At 38.6% G+C, this 17,728-nt stretch overlaps 2 protein-coding genes across 2 annotated transcripts in view; both read right to left on the bottom strand.

The window, feature by feature from the left end:
• wipf1b (WAS/WASL interacting protein family, member 1b) overlaps window positions 1-5,089 on the bottom strand; it is an 11,399-nt gene extending 6,310 nt beyond the window's left edge. Inside the window, exon 1 of the mRNA XM_083897890.1 lies at window positions 4,987-5,089. The gene's annotated coding sequence lies outside the window, so the exon portion shown is untranslated. The remainder of the gene's footprint in view (window positions 1-4,986) is intronic.
• A 9,749-nt stretch (window positions 5,090-14,838) lies between these two features.
• ciao2b (cytosolic iron-sulfur assembly component 2B) lies at window positions 14,839-17,283 on the bottom strand. Its single transcript, XM_083897862.1, has 5 exons — window positions 17,061-17,283; window positions 16,213-16,292; window positions 15,727-15,852; window positions 15,571-15,616; window positions 14,839-15,381 (listed from the first exon to the last, which is right to left on the bottom strand). The coding sequence occupies exons 1-5, from the start codon at window positions 17,185-17,187 to the stop codon at window positions 15,281-15,283; spliced, it is 480 nt and encodes a 159-aa protein (XP_083753988.1). The 5' UTR covers window positions 17,188-17,283; the 3' UTR covers window positions 14,839-15,280.
• Between the last annotated feature and the right edge of the window lie 445 nt (window positions 17,284-17,728).

Below are 17,728 nucleotides of genomic sequence, written 5' to 3'. Positions count from 1 at the left end.
GAAGCCAGTGGAAAAACTATGCTTTTTTTATCCTCGTCAACGGATTTGGAATTTCTCAAGCCCATGTAACACCCAAAACGGCAGTAAGTGCCGAACATTCAGAAGACCTGCAGGTGACTGTAAGAAATTGAATAACTGGAAAGAGAAGTTAAACTTAGCAGGGAGTGTTTATAATGTAGTGAATTCCCAGAGGGACTGACAGTACACTCAAAGTACACATAACCCAAGGAGAGTAGTTTTAAGTCAGGAAAAAACAGGTTTCCCATCAGGTGATATAACACTGACCTGTGATGGCTGACAATAAATGTACAACTTGGCAGGAACCCGAGTGTTAAGTTCCCTAAATTACAACCTCAAAACATGATTTGCATATATCTAGAACTGAATTGCTTAAGGTCAGTTGACACCTATTACCAAATGTTACACAGTGTATAGAAAAGAAGCAATGTTTCTGTTATAGTGTTAGTGCAGCTCAGAATTCAATTCAAAGTGAAGTTCAATTTCAGGGCCCAACAACACAAACCAGGAACACACCAGAAAAAACACACAATTCATTTGAAGACAGCTGCAAAACATCAATGACTCATGTGCAAGTCTTAATCTCACAGGGAGCAGTGGAGCAGTATCACCATTAATGTAACTGAGTAAGATTCACACACTAGGGAAAGTTAAGTGTCCTAGTAAGTCTTTACATTTGCTTTTACGAAATATTTTGTGCTACCTTTGTCGTTGTGCTTGAGTTGCTGTGGGATTAATGAAGTGTCTGTCAAATAATGTAACTGTACAGCCTACAATTGTAAAGTTGGAGAAATGTCTTTTTTTAGACAAAAGAATTGTTGTAAAGAATCAAAAACAAAAATAAAATAATAAACTCCTCCATGCAGACTATTCACACAGCTCAGCCTCTTAACACAAGACCATCCTCTAACGGGACTCTTACTTCCTGTATGCTGCTGACAAACAGGAAGTCAACACACAGCTCCAGCACCACAGCCATCCGGTTGCCAGAATGATGATGATGATGATCATTATCATCTACATTTTCTGTGAATTGTCCTCCTCCGACCTTTTTCCTCTCTCAACCACGCATCACATCTTCTGAGACGTTCATCACCTTTGTGTCTCTTCCTTAAACCATTATCCGTTTTCAGCCTGTCGATGTTCAGCCTCATGCCCTGCATGCATTCTGTCATCCCAGTGCAGTTCATCGTCTGACCACACTGGACCACATTGACATGTTTAACTGCTCTATGCCAATTCAAAAAAAATACATAAATAAATGTTTGAGAATTCATTCCATTCAATTTAAGTTCTCATCATGGATTAGATTGCGGTGTTTGTAGGTCAAAAGCAAAAGAAATGACTCTGGTTGTGAAAACAGCGGTTAACATGGCCTGTTTCACTGAATGTGTGAATGTGTGTCATAGCGCCCGTTCAGCTGTTCACCTCATTTGAACAGCTGCAGCTTTTTACACAGTTGCACAGTTGATTTGTCTCTCTCATTGCTTCAGCTTGCAAAATACTGACATTGTCCTGATTTGAACTCCTAAATAGCAAACATTATTATAAACGATATATATATATATTACAATTTGCAACCCCCAACATTCAGCAGGAAGTTCAGGGGTTCCAGATTGGATTTGTAACCACTGACACTACATGATAGCAGGCACAAAAATCACAGGTGTAAATAATGAAATCAGTGGAGGCTGGGTTCCATTTAGATTGCAAAGATTGTATGTCCTGAGATACAGGTACAGAACAGAGCCATTAATAATGTGATCAATGTTAAAATCAAAATGGTCAGGGCCCTGTTGTAGCGGGGAAATATCTATGCTGACAACAGCCATTATAATACACAATACACTCTAAAGGCTACTTGTAATGCTGAAGGTCTGTACATCTAATGTGCTAATGTGACAATGTTGGTTATAAACCGAGAGAATCCAACCATGATGATACAGTGAAATAATGGACATCCTAATCTCCAATTTCAGTTTTGGCCTTTACAGACTAATATGTGATATTTATTGAAATCATAACTTCACCCTAATGCAGACTCTCTGACATGATTATTCATATACCAGCTGCCAGTTGAGGTCATATTAAGGATAAGCCGTATAGTTCTTATTTTGGACTGTCGCTATTTTCCAAAAACAGGAAAAGGGGAATGATGGAAACAAAGCCCTTAATATGCTACATAAAATAAGCTTCATCACTGAGTCAGAGCCAGGCATGAACAGGACAGCATGTACAGCACATAATATGCCACATAATCAAGAGCTGAAACCTGCTAGAGTCGACATGGAGACTGTCCATGATGTCTGCAAGCAACGGCAAGAAAATCAAAACCACAAGAAGCCATATACTATTAATGGAGAGACTGGAGTGCATGGACACTTACAACTGTTTACATTACACATCATTTAGACTAGGTTTTAAAATCAGGGACAAAACCCACATTACAAATTGTTCTGACGTTGCCTCATAGTGAGTGGTAGTGTTCATCTTTGTGACGTTTACAGTACCGTCATTTCCTACTCTTCTACACAACAAATGCTTACTCACAACTTACTCAGAACTTACTCAGAACTCAGTCACCAATGATAAATAAGACCATAGAGCCAATTGGGAACCTGATGGAATCTGACACGGTGGCCTGGGTTCAGATACATACACTATTTTAGAACTGTAACTGAGCCAGGTTGGGTCATGTTAACTGGGCTGTGTACAATATATTGGTATTTCATATTTGCGTGTGCACTGACTGCCATTTACAAAGTGCACTGACCGTCATTTACACTGTGCACCTCTGTAAACAAGGAAAATAAACAGTCACCGCGTCATGAACAGGGTAAGGTAAACTAAGTGCAGCTTGAATTTATAGCATCAGGTCAGGTACAGATGGAACAAACAGAATGACTCTTGGTTTTTAGTCCGGATCAGTGAGCCTCTCCAGCTCATGCAGTGCTCTAATATTATGCACAGACAACTAGCCACCAAATATCTGCCATTTTGACAACAAAATACAAGACAATTACTAAATACAATTAGTCAAATTGAAGCATTGAATTTGACCCAACATTCAGTTTATTGCTTATTCAATAACGGTAACAGTAATTTCTTCAGTGTCATACTTCAGTTAGAGGAAAGGAAACCATCTTGGCTGTGGTAAGGTTTTGGCTTGAACAAACTATCGCTGAACAGGAAAACGTCACTCACAGGACGAGGAGAACTTCTCAGCAAAACCTGGCTGCAGGAGCTGGGGTGGCAGATTTAAAGCAACATGTGCATGTTCTGCACCGTTCTAAACACTGCAGGCGTTTGACCCCCATTTTGATAGAACCCTCTGATGCAGGGAAATATATTTCTAGAACTCTGCGCTGAGGCTGCCTGAATATTAAAATATGCTGAATTTATGGAATTCCTGCACACCACACAGAAGCCAAAGGGAAGCTGTGAATGCTGATGAATATGACTGAACCAGATTAGATATTTAACATGGTGACTTATTTCTTATTTACTTACTTATTTGTCTAGAAGACAGTTCCAACTGTCACATTTATAAAGACAGTACAATTTACTTTAAAATCCATCGATGACTGAAACAAACTAAGTGAGACAGAGAATCTGTCAGTTTGTACAGAATCTGATACAGAAACTTATACTTGTGTCATAAGAAACAGTAAAATCTAAAATGAACTACACACAAACACACACACATTCATAATGGCTGCCTTCACACAGTGAGAGTCGAGAGGGAGATATGAGGGATTCCAGGGTGTGGATCCTTTGAAGAGAAACCGTCAAAAAAACACACACACACACATACACACACTATAGTGTACACATGTTTCAGTTTATAACTGCTGGCCGTAAAAAAGGGTTCTCCATCCTGCCACTGAGCCTCATTACAGTTTCTACACACACACAAACACACACATTCTTTCCCTAACACTGAACATTTGACAGGGAGACACATAGTAAATACAAAATACTTTTGCCTAATTCTCATTTTACAACCAAAACCATTTCTCAAAATAGATTGAATGGTTTAAGAATAGAAATGAAGCAGAAATCGCTCGTTGGATATGGAAATAAAACACATTCCAGATCCGATTAATGGGAGCTTGAAGCATAATCAAAGAACTGTGATTCAATGTATAAATATGTTGTTTTTACAGTGATGTGTGCAGTGGGAGGAAGTAGATATATCATTACATGAGAACCTCCCAAACCTTCACTCAACTCAATGTCAAATGGCTCAGAGTAAGTGTCGAGAATGTTCCCTTTCCAGTGATGCTGTTAGCAGAAAAAGATCAAGTTTATTTTCAGCCTGACCTTGGGCAATCGGTTATTTTAGACATTTTGAATGTTGCCCAGTGTAGCAATAAATGTGTCAGCAGTGTAAGAACAGTGCTGAGTAGCTAAGCTAACATCCTGTGGTGTATTCACATGCATTTGCTGGAAACCTAAACGTGCAAGAGGGTAAAATTACCATAAAGCATGACTTTCGACAAAAAGTCCTTCAGGTGATTTGTTTAATAATAAAATGATTTCTGTATGGCAGTAACAATGGTAATGGTTTTAATGTCGTGGCAGATTAATGTATGCATGTGTTAGTGTATGAGCAAGTTTAAATAACCCAGTGACAACCATGTAATATACATTACATAACCACCTTTACTGATTTCTTCTGGTTTTCCAAAATGACATAAACCACTAACAACAAATATAATAATATTTCTACGTTTACCTCGTGTCCATCTGCAACTGTAGTCTGACTTTGATTTCCACGTAGTAGCTGAAGACTTGGACCTACCTTTGGTTTGGATTTATAAATTAAACATGCACAGAGCATGTTTTCGTAGGAAACTCAACACTATAGTGAAAAGTAGATATTGCATAAAGGGGAGACAATCTATTTCTCACTTTATGTCCCACTTCATCCATCCATCCATTTCTCTGATGAGAAAGTCTACTTACTCAGTCTGTGTCCATAGACCTGTCAGCAGTTTGTTGAGAAGACGGTAGAAGGAGCACCTTAGTTCATTCTTCATAAAAATGCTAAATGTGAACAGCAGCCACATATAGCTGAAAAAAGAGAAAAACGGAACATTAGCAGCGTCTAAACATGTTTTAGTGAAACAGATTGCACCATGTAGAACTTCTTGATTCCTCTTCCTCTTAACGCACACTGCAAATTCAGAGAAGTCTGCACACACAGATTCACAAGCACACACACACACTCACGTGCGCACGCACACGCACACACAAAAGCCTTATATACGGCACACGCCACTTCCTCTTTTTCAGTTCCCCACCTGGGGGAGGGATTCCCACTGGGGCTTAGATTTTAAACGTCTTCGACAAAGCTGCGAGCTAAAGAAACAGAACTGTGTAACTGATGAGATCAAAGATATTTTCTTCCAGTATTTATCAGAAGAAATTCCAGTAAGACAATTACAATGTGAAAACCTGTCATCTAATGAAATTCACTGATAATGACTGAGCTCACATTGTGCGTAACAAAATGACACAATGACCGATTTAAAATTCATGATGTCAAAAGTATGAGGCATCATGAGTCCAACAGTGACACGCACACACTACTTGGCATGAAACCATGCAAACCCTGATGAATGCAATGAAGAAAAAAGAAAATTAATACCAGTTTTTATAGTGTTTCAAATAACACTCTGGTCAAGAGCCGGATCTCAATATTTTGTTTGTTTCATTTTTGTAGTTTATTATGGCAAGAACACAAAGAAAATAATATTTTAAAAAATGACTTCTGATAACTCTTCATAATCAATGTACGAATAGTACCTTTAAAAGGTACATATAATCACACAATATTATAATTTTAGAAACATGTTTATTCACTTATTGAATGACAGTTTTCCTGATAAAAATCAGTGTCAGTATCAATGAATGTCATCTTATTGGCTTTGAGGTCAATAAGGCAAATATACCAATGTACAGCTGATAAATTGCATCTGATATATAGAGATAGATCGATATATCAGTATATAGGCACCACAGGATTCTATTAATATGTTTACTTCAGATACTTTTTCAGAATCAAAATACCTTCTGGAACATAAACTCAATATAAGCTCACTCTTCATGTGCATGAAGAAAAACAAACACTGAATGAAAGCCTTTCCGGTGTTTTATTTATAGAAAATGAAGCATGGCTTCCATTTGACCGAAAGTGAATTGATCCCAGCCCTCGCTGCTGCGAGACAAAAAGGGTTAGCATAGCTCCACAGCTGTCACTTCCTGTGCTCTCAGTGTCACACTTCCTGCCTCACAACACAGTCAGTGGCGGTCTGCCAACCAGCCATAGGCCGCACATCAGCACTCTCCCCCTCGTCTTTTTCCCCCAGCAAACTACAGAAACAGAGCTGCATCTTAGAGAGACACCTTGGCTTTCTTCCCTGGACTCAGCTGTTTTTTTTCTTTACCAGGCTCCGGAACGAGAGTGTGAGCCCGGGAAAAACATGTCTGAAATAAACCATAAAAAAGGCCAGTGTTCCTGGCCGAGGCCATAACTAATGCTTAAAGGAAAAAAAAGCTTGCATTGTTTAAGTAGCACCTAACCTTTCAACACAACAATCATACTGCAGATAATGGAACTGATACTGTTAAAGTGGCTGAGAATGAAACAAACAAACAAAGCTCCACATGTGAAGCTTCAACAAGAGTCTTTCTCAAAGTCCAGATTGAATCGTTTAAAAATGTTACAGTATTCGAAAAAAAGGAGAACAAGGAGCCTTTATGAAGTAAAAGCAACACACTTGCGTTCTGAAATGACGCCATGTATGAAGCAACTCAAAGTTCAGGTTCGACCATTTAGCAATCCCAGTGTAATATTCATCTTCAGATGAGAAGAGCAAAGCAGAGCACAGTTTGTTTTTTTACAGTTTACTTTGTGTTTGAAGAAAAAAAAGAAGAAAAAAAGACATTTTAAGGCAGTGTCTCAACCAAGTCTCAAGTGTTGTTTCCGTTGTACATTTCACAGATAATCAAGATGACAGGTCCTGCCATAAAACTGCAACTGCAACTGATTTCCTCCATTTTACACGTGACCCTCGTGGTGAAACAGTGTGTGCTCAGAAACCTTCTCAAATGCAGGCGATCTACAGCTGATAATTCCCCAAAATGTTTAACTAACCCTTTAACAAGAGTCTGACATCACAACGTTCAAAGATAAGGCCAGAGGGTTTGCAGCAAGAGACACATCAACACATTATGCGACCTAATCAGTATTTTTGTATTGCATTTTATTGACAGCTCTTATGAACTTGAAAATTGACTGGGAGTGGTTTAAGTCAAGTTTTGTTATGCTGTGTGTGTGGTTGTTCTACATCCTTGTTTATTGCACTTCTCTAAATAGTTTTATATTGCAGAAGAGGGACTATAAACGTCTGGACTGAACTGTAATCTCGTCTATGCATCTTTAGCATCTTAACCTCCAGTTTCTGACAGTAACTTTGACAACAGGAGCTGCACTGCATATTTTCAGCATTTCCTCTTTGTTACACACTTAGAACTCTGCACAGGCTCCGTGTCTCAACAGACACTGTGCAGCAGCTTCTTCAAGTTTAAGAGTTTTAAAACCTCAACACCTACTGTAACTTTCAATAGTTGACACACAAATGCAATCATAGAACTAATTAAATCATCACTTAACTACAAAGAAAGGAGACCGAGGAGGAGCAAGGAGAAAAGAATCCATTCAGTGAGTCGCACAGTCACATGGACATTAGTGGGGCTCGCCTGCAGGCTTCTCACTCACTTTAGATGCTTTGTGATCACACATCACACCACATATGACTCACATACTCTGGGCCAAGCAGAGCTGCAACAGGATGTCATTCAAATGCTTCAGCAATGTGACAACTATTTCTGAAGGATGAAACTGACAAAATGCTCATTCAAATGCTGAGACACTGAAATATGACTGAGACCGAGTTAAAAACAACTTTGCACTTAAACATTTGGGGATAAATGATTATTTTATAGCTTTAACAGGCCGTGTGTTTTAGGCAGAAATGTTTACATTAAGAATTCAGAATCAGTGATTCTCATCAGCAAGTAAATGTGGCCGAGAGCCAAACAATGGTATCTACATCAGGGAAAGTGCCTTAAAACATCTTCAGTCACCAACAGAAATCCACATTTGCTGCCTTACACTAACAACAATATGGATTTAATCACCTGCTTGTTACAAATGTGTGCAAGTTACGTACTTGTACTGTTTATATTTATTGTGCATCATTTCATTTTTACTGCATTTTTTTAAAATTTAGTTTAAGTTAACTGTCACTTCTAGCAACATAATAACATGAATAAGTTAACTTTTATTCAATATCATATGTGGGTTTTTCCCTGTTTTTTTAAATTGTTTTTATTTAATGCATAGTGATCCTGAAAAAGAGAGGTTGCTCTCAGTGGCGCTTCCTTGTTTTGACTCATTGAAATACATACAATGTATATAGTCATGTTTTGTTTTATTATTTCACCTGACCTTATAAATAATTTTCTTTTACATTCCTATAATGGCTGTTACCAGCTTTGACCCCTCAACAACACACGAGGCGCATGGTCATGAGTTGCAGTGCAGGATGGACAGATGTGCCAGCGTCACATGGTTTACACAGGAAACAGATACAGCACAGTTTTGCAAACCAAATGCACATGCTATATTGTTAGAGCACAAAATGTGGTGAACATTGTTCAATAATTCTCTATACATTGTGTCTGTTTATCTCTGATTACACAGTAGGAAATGATGAGGTCCTTTTTTTTTTTTTGAACAATTGACTATTTCAAGAAATAACTAGAGATGCGTTTGTGTAAATGGGGGAGCTACGGTTTCAAACCAGCCACTCACTTCCTAACCAACACTGGGTTCATCCCACTGTACCCCTGAGGAATGCCAAGAACTCAGCGCTACAATGAGCTAAAACTAGTTCTGTGACAAAGCACAACACAAGCACGCAAACAAGCCTCATGTCTGCAACACAATATTGGAATCTACGCATTATTGACCAATCTCTGCTCCACCCCTGTGCGACATCCAGCAGAGGAAGCAGTTCAGTCCAAAGTATGATCGCACGTCATATAATTAAAATAGTTTGGTGATGCAAGTATTTATCAGAAACGCTTGCATGACATCACCATTGTCACAAATAAGTTCCTGAAGGGACTTTTCATGGTCTGAGGTCAGGTTTAAGTCTTTGTTTGTTTGGTAAAAGAAAAACTAAATTGGGAAGTTGATGCGGATAAAATAAGTGAAAACCACTCCCTGTGTATAAACAGCCTGGCACACTGATGCTCACCCTCACGGAGAACATTGGCTGCCAGTGGAGACACAAGGATATATTATGCCACTTAACAAAAGACTCACCTAATAAAATCTATGCCCACTTGAGTGTATGCTGCCATACGAAAACATTTGCTGCTGTATCTCGTTTCACCGCCTTGAAGTTTGTCTCGCTTTGTAAACTGCTCACTCCCCACACCAAAATCCATAGGAAAAAAAACGGTGATTTTACATCACAGCACACAGAGGTTATTGATCCACCACTGCCACCAATTATCATCGCTGTCACATGTTATAAATTGTCAGTGTTGTAGCACTGAGCAAATTAAATTAAATTAGATTTATTTTTACTTGATAAGAGTTATAAAGTATGATGCATCAATCTACAGTAAATACATATTTTATAACTGCTGAATGTTGGCCCTGTGATTGGCTGGAGACCTGTCCAGAGTGGACTCTGTCTCGTGAGTTGTGTCAGCTGGGATTGACTCCAGCTTCCCCCTTTGTTCTAAAACGGGTAAGCAGTAAAATTAAATGAATGATTACTATTCCAGCTCTGCATCAGCATCAACTGCTTAACACCCAACACAAATAGTGTTAGTTTATTCATTTCCAGTTACCGCGCCAACAATCCAACTACAGTACGGACAAGAGAGTAACTGGACTGAGCTTTTCAGATTAGTGTCATATCCATATGTGTTTACTCTGAATTCATCCATTAAAAGAAAACGTCCTGTATAAACTGTAATGTTTATAGCCAAGCCTCAGGGAGAGTGTGTGTTTACGTAAGTGCACACAGGACGAATGCTTACAGCCAAATGATATTCTGTCAAACAGGTTGTGAACAAACACACACACACACACAAATTCCTCTTCTGACTACACGTCGGCTAATCCAATGTAAACCATGGACCAGTAAGGCCTCATATGGAACATAACCTCATCCTAATGAGGAAGAACCTCATTTTCTGAGGGCAAAAAGATGTGCATTGCGGTCAGGTTATGGTTATGTTTTGGGGCTAACTTTTGGTTTTTGGTTAAGAAAGGAGGTCACTGCAGTGTCTTAACAACAACAGGGCTCCATGACTGAGGACCAGCTTTATTATTCTGATGAATTTAGACACGGTACAACAAAGCAAGCAGTGATGTAATTCAGTGTGTGTCTTTTGTTAGATCAAGAGGAACTTCAAGTTCCTTTTCTGGCATGAACACTGACCTTGCTCGGACCAGTTCTGCTCAAGGATACCAACGCATTGTCTGAATGAGGCAGAACCTCATTTCTGAACCTCTGATTCGGTTTATTTATAAGACTTGAATTGTGCTTGGAGTTGGGGATAAACTGGTTGTGTTTATCAAACTTCCTTGACCATAAAACAGTCGAGGTCTAATAGTAACCAAATCGAACGACAATACACATCACCAAAACCAAAATAAAGCTTTGGTTAGGCTTTCCAAATAAATGTAAGACAAACTAAATATCGTGTCATATCAAACATGTTCGCGCAGGGCCGGCACCATCATTTATGGGGGTCCAAAGCAGAATTTGATTTGGGGGCCACCACCTCTGAGTAGCTAGTAACTATTATTCATAGCAATGCATCACTTTCCAATAATTATAGTTGTGTTATTTACACCAAACCAGTGTCACTCTGGTTTCCCAGTGAAGCACTTGAACTTGAACAAGTAAACCAGTTGAATTACTTTTTAAAACTCGGAACCAATGTGGCATCATCATCATCTCCAGAATAAAACCAAATAACTGCAGCTCGAAACTATTTAAATATCCAAATACATTACATGTTCTCCACACAGTTCTACGACAGCTAAACGGCTCTGTGTGTGTGTACACACATGTGTGCAAAGTAAAAAACCCAAACATGTGCACAGTGAAATTCCTTCATGTCAGCATCTCCTCACTCACAAACACAGAACACTCGTCCTTATGTTCAGCTTCTCTGTATGTGGTGGTGGTGGAGATGAGACACATTACATCCTCTCATTAGAAAAACACAACATAAATGTACACACAGTTTGTGACAGGAAGAAAGGACAAACTGTGGCCAACTGCCAAAGCCCCTGCACGCACACACACACACACACACACACATACAGAGAGCCATGGACCACGTCTGCCTGTCTGTAAACGACTAAACGCTTCTTTAAACGCTGAGATAAACAACTCGCCTCTATTCATTCGCTATCACTGCTGGAGTCAGTCCCAGCTATTTTTTCTGCAGGATGACAACTTATTTTCGTTCCGCCTGTAAACTGAACTGAACTGTGGGGTCCCACGGTTTCCGCTTCTCTTCAGCTATTTTTTTCCGCACACGCACACAAACGCAAAAAAAAATGAGGCGGGGGGGGGGGGGGAAACAGCCCCAGTTGAAACACCACCACACCCGCTCCGAAATGTTTGCTTCACGTACCTCTGCAAGCACGAGACGCGGCGCTGCTCGCGGGGCTAACAGTCTTCCGTGGAGCTGCTGTGGACTGTGGTGCAGTCACTGCTGAAGTGAGCAGTCAGAGCAGAGGACGAGCCGTTAAAGTGACCTCAGCCACAGACAGAGCAGCAACAGAGAGAGGGGTGAGTCAAGGGCTCTCCTCCAGCTGAGACTCCAGCAAAAGAGGAGGAGTTTTCATACATCTGCACTCCAACCATCCTCAACCTCAACACATTCTCCACTACTTTATAAAACAATTGTTTGTTGACTGACTATTTTTAGTCATTCAACTGAGGCGTTTTAACACATTTTTTCCTGTGGGGTGGCAAAGTGCAAAATGCTCCATTGTGTTTGTATATTCTATAAACACAGTAAAAAGTTGAACTGAAATAATGTACCAAATCATATTGTAGTCACAATGTGTGTCAACAACATATTTTGATATTACATGGATATTTTTTTGCCTTAATAAACCCCATCTTACAGTGTATAGATGTCTGTGGTTTAAACAGTGCATCTTTACATAATCAATATCCATCAATGCCAGAGGCGATTCTAGAGTCTGTAGGGGCCCTAAGCAAACATTCCCAGGGGGCCCTTCCAACCAGTGTTCATCACCATTATGTTACAAATAATCTGACACCAAACGAAAAATGTATGAGTTCAAAATATTTTTTATTTTTTTCAAAATGAATGAAATAACATGGAAAAACCTTGTAATTAAAAAGTATGTGAACATATAAATGTAAAGAACAATAAAATACTGTAAATAGCTAAAAACTATAAAAACTTAGTAAAAATATATACACTGTAAAGAACCCACATTATAAAACAATATAAATATATAGAACAATTAAATACTGTAAGTAACTGAAAAAAACATATATAAACTGAGTAAAAAAGATATGCATTACACTGTAAATAATCCTCTTCATTTTACAACTTGCAGAATGATAACTTCACACAGGTTAAAGTGAGGTGGGGCCCCTTTAGGGAGGTTTGCTACTGAGATGTCATTGCAAATCGCCCATTGTTGTTTAAGGGGGACGGGGAGGCGGCTGGTCACTGCACATTTCAGTAAAAACAGTCCTCAGGCTCTGAGTGTCAGGGGCCCCCTATCGGCTCGGGGCCCCAAGCAGTTCCCTGCCTTGCCTGTTCACAAACTGCACCTATGATCAATGCTGTTGTTGTTTCTGTCATTGTCATTTTTATTTGCGCACCAGGTCAAGTGTTGTATTTTATTCTCTTGTAGTTAGTTCCCTTTTTTATATAGTATCTTCATTTATTTTCTTGGTATGTCTGAACAGAAAAGTAATCTCTCCCTCACAGACACAGACTTCACCTATGGTCTTTATTTCCTCGGGCACAGACTCTAGTACTAAACAGAACAGCAGAGTTTAAATTAAATTAGACATTTGGTCAATATATTAATTAACAGAAAACCTTAAAATTAAAGTGCGTAATCCAGACGGTGCAATTTACACAAATTTCAAATAGAAATTTCAGATGAAGTAATTTATATAGTAAATAATATACAAACAAACAAAAAAAGCCTCTGCTCAAGGTTTTCTGGGTGTTAATTATTTGACTTATTTGATAACTTTAGATCACAGTGACTGAAAACGGACAAATGTTTTGAATGTAAATTTTGAATCGAGGTTGTTCTTCAATACCTGGCCTACAAACAGACATATTGCATATTGCAATATATTGCACATATATATCGTTCTTCAGTGGTGCAACAGATTATGTTGACAGAAATAACATTTCTAATAGTCCTCTGTTTCTCTCCTACACGGTCTTCTTGTTCCTCTCCCTGCTCTGATTAAAGTTTTGTTGATTTAACTCTTATTCTGCAGGACTCTGGCTTCTGCTAATGCAGCTGTGCCGTCTGGTTTTCTTATCCGGGGTATTAGCAGTGATGCAATGTTTCCAGATGTGGAACAAGTGAGAGAGAAAAAAAAAATCTGTTTTTTTCAGTCGAGCCTCAGGAAAAGCTATTACTTCCTCCCAACAAATAAATGTGTCTGTAATAGGCATAGTGTGTTTGGCACAAAGAAGTGTGTTTTTATTTGTTATTAATCTTTTTTTTTTTCCTCTAAAATGTAGAATATGAGAATAAATAGTTATATATGTTATTTATGTTTTAACTGACAGTATACAGCAATAATATAATGTTAGTCTCTGTACGTCAGGGCTACATAATTGTAAGGAGTGGTATTGCATAATCAAATTATCTTGTTTTGGTGTTTTTTTTTCACCATAAGTTACACAACAGTGTGTTTACTGTGAACTTTAACATGGTTTCATGGTTCTGCAAGTCAAATATCAGAGGAAACGGTTTCCATTAATTTATCACTCAGACATAATCTGTCATTTTATTCAGTTATGGAAGACTTTAGGCAGAATTAATTCATATTTTTGTAAGATTTTAACTGGTTGGATGTGTTTAGTGGCGTCAAAGAGGTGGGAGTGTGTGGAAAAACATGTTGGATGACTCTCTGCCTGTGCTCATGTCTGATGGACAGAAATTCCATCACATCGTCTCCCTCCACAGCTGGACACAATTGGCACGAGTAGGACAACGTCACCTCCTAGTGGCATTATATGGATATTACACAAGCAGTTTGTACCATGGAGGGTAAATGGCCCGAGTCAACTTGTTTTTTTTAATAACTAGATAGAGGTGGATTAAGGTCAATGTCTCTTGTTGACAGCCTGTTTAATTGAGTACATATTACATGCTGTATATTTAGTGTCTGATCACTTTCAGTTAATAACTTAATTTTCCTTTTTCCTACCAGAGGCTTCATTAGTCAACATAGGTCCCAGCATGGTGTGACATTGGTGGTTGTTTGTATATTTCATCTTGTTAAGTCTATGATCATTACCACTCCAGCCTTCTGTACTATTTTTTGCAGTATGTCTACATTTTAGGACAGATAAGGAGTTTATTTTAAAAAGGTTAAGTAAGGATTATTATCTTTAACTGGTCAAAGGAGATACTTCTATTGCTTTGACAAACCAGTTTAGAGAAGGACGCAGAACACAAATATTTTTCGTTTAATTTAAATTACTTTTAATAACATTTTCAAGGACTAAAATATTGTACAGAAGACAAGTGTCTGAACAGACTTTTAAGCAGATGAGTTCCAATTGTTTTCTCATGTGACAATACTATATAAAAAAAGGGCAGTAACTTCTATTATGAACCTTAATAGGAGAATTTCTTTCCTCCAAATTCACAACTTGAATAATCTCTCCCTTCTGCATTATTCTCTGTGGGTGGACACAGCTATCAATGTGGTTTATTTCCCTGTACTTCTAAAAGTACAGGGAAACTGTGACTTTGTTTTGCAGGATCATAAAGTGTCCACAAGTCAGAGCAGACAGAGCTTAGCTGACACATCTCACGTGTCAAAGAAAGAGCCAAACAGATCTATCCGATTGTTGAATATACATTCAATGCTGAATGAAGAAGGCACAGACGAAGCCGATAAGCTGCTCAGATGCTCCTGTTGGTCAGACACTGGTTGACCACCTCAAGCAGCGAGGAGTTCTCTAGAGCTGCAGCCACTCGCTCTTTGTCTGCCAGCTGTTTGTTCACTGCACAGGAGAACAACAACATCTCACAAAATATGCCAACACATTCACAAATGAGCAATAACTATTACACAAGAAGACTTTTATAACCAGAATAAAACAGGAAAGCACACATGGAATATCTGTGGGTAAAATAAGACAGTAACTATCCCGCAAGACTTGCTGTGATTTTTTTTTTTTTTTTTTTTTTACCTGCTTCCTCTGATGCATGAGTCCCAGGAGTGATGTGAACATCAATCTGCGCAGAAACAGAAACACACACTGCATTTAGAGTGGACCTTGATGTGTCACAATATTGTGTTTATGGTGTTAAATGTACATCTCTATAGCCACAACACACAAACGTACTTTGAACCTGGCTGGTAGAGAACGTAGCAGCTTGACTTTGATTGACAGACCGATGAGTGTTGCCATGCTGCAGTGAGGGATTGTGGGTGTGAACTCAACACCCACAGTATTTTCTGCATCATTCACCTGTGAGATAGATAAACAGATTGAAATTTACTCTATAAACAACATATTTCTACTAACAGAATGCCCTATATAGTTTACTGAACTTGTTAAAAATTGCTTTCAGGGCCAGAGTATTCATTTATGACACTAGGCTGGAAAAGATAATGAACAATTGTCCGATAAAGGCTAAAGTGTGAATGTTAATTAACTTTGCTCCTGTGATTTAAAAATAACAAAGTGGAGAGAGTGAAGTTTGACCCTTTCTAAACTAATTTACAACACTGTTTAGCCTGAAATTACCTCGCTCTCCCTTGTTCACATTCTCATAACCCTAGAAAGAAACCATGACAAATCAGGAAAAATATGAATGTACTGCGATACCTTGACTCTGACTTGCTCCACCACATTGAGTTCTTCCAGAGACAGAGGATGCTCTGGGTCGTTGATGGCTCTGATCAGATGTAACTTTAGTTAAAGAATTCAAGACAACATAACATCACAAGTCCTGCCTCTATGTGCAATACACTGCAGCATCTTGGAAGTACTATTATTATTTTTGTTCTGTTTCCAAATAGTGATGATCTGAAGTTATGCAATTGTACAACTCATTTCAGTAATCTAATGATCATCATAAATGCACCCTTATCACGTCTGCATATGTGTTGCATCTAAAGTTACTTTTGTTCAACAACAGCACAAACATCGAGTATGTCTAAATCACAGAAATCATAAAAACAAAGAAAGGCAGACACAAAAATTCATTGAATTCTCGATTTAGAAACAGCCAAAGCTTGAGAGTTGGATTTATATAATACGTGTTTAATTAATGATGACTGCCATCGTTAATATGATCAGTAACACATGTGCTTTTCCTGTTAGAACATGTCAAAATGCCAACTGTGCAAATAAAGCATCACGTAGACTGACTATATTTAATACAGCTGAGTTATAGTCACCAGAAATAACCGCATCGAGTAATATTTACTCTACTTTGTATTGGTTCTAAACTCCTAACTGCTAATTACTAAACTGACAAATACGTCTGACTTCCATAGATGGATAGATTATCATTATACACGAGTCCTCTTTGTGTATTATATATAATAATATACATAAACGATGATGAGCTGAACAAACTGGCCGAACACAGTTATCAGTTTACGAATCGCACAGTTTGCTGTATGTTAGTAAAACCGGAGAAAAAACTAGCGGAAGTTATGACAGGATATCGAATATTTCTCTGTCGTCGATCGGATCATGGACGTCTTCATCCTCCTCTGACGCCGTCAACAGTCTCTCTCCAGACCGCTGGAAAATCACAGGGTTTGCGTTCTCCAGACGAGTCCCTCCAGACATGTTTACTGCCTATTTTAGCACACGACGACGAACAATAAAGTCAGAATGTAAATTCGGAGCAGCGTATGTTACCAAACACACTGGACCTCGCAGTGCGTACACTTCCGGGAATAACGGAAGGCGACAGAGTCCAAAAGGGCTACAGCGAGAAATTAAAGAGACAGTACAGTTAAAAAAAAACCTGACAAACTAAAAACGCGTTCTGTAACCTTGAGTATGAAAAGAGCCACTTTATGCATACATATATATGGTAGATAAACATGTTTACATGCATGTTTCTATGTGTACTGTTGTGTAGTGTGTTTTACATCAATAATGCTGTGTTCTTGTCTACAAAACACTCCCTGAGGAGTTCATTTGCTAAGGACAAACAAAGGGATCAAGAAAACACATGACATGACAAATGGTTGAGGAAAACATCAAGCAGTCACAACAGAAAATGACTACACGTTGGTCATCACTTTCATTGGAAACCTAATGCGGTTTAAGCTCCCAAACTGAACCATGGCTTGTGTATTTTAGCACTATAGTATGACTATGA

The sequence above is a fragment of the Microchirus variegatus genome (assembly GCF_963457635.1).
Source record: "Microchirus variegatus genome assembly, chromosome: 11".
In the NCBI taxonomy this organism is placed as follows: Eukaryota; Metazoa; Chordata; class Actinopteri; order Pleuronectiformes; family Soleidae; genus Microchirus; species Microchirus variegatus.
This window is presented reverse-complemented; position numbering and strand designations above follow the sequence as displayed.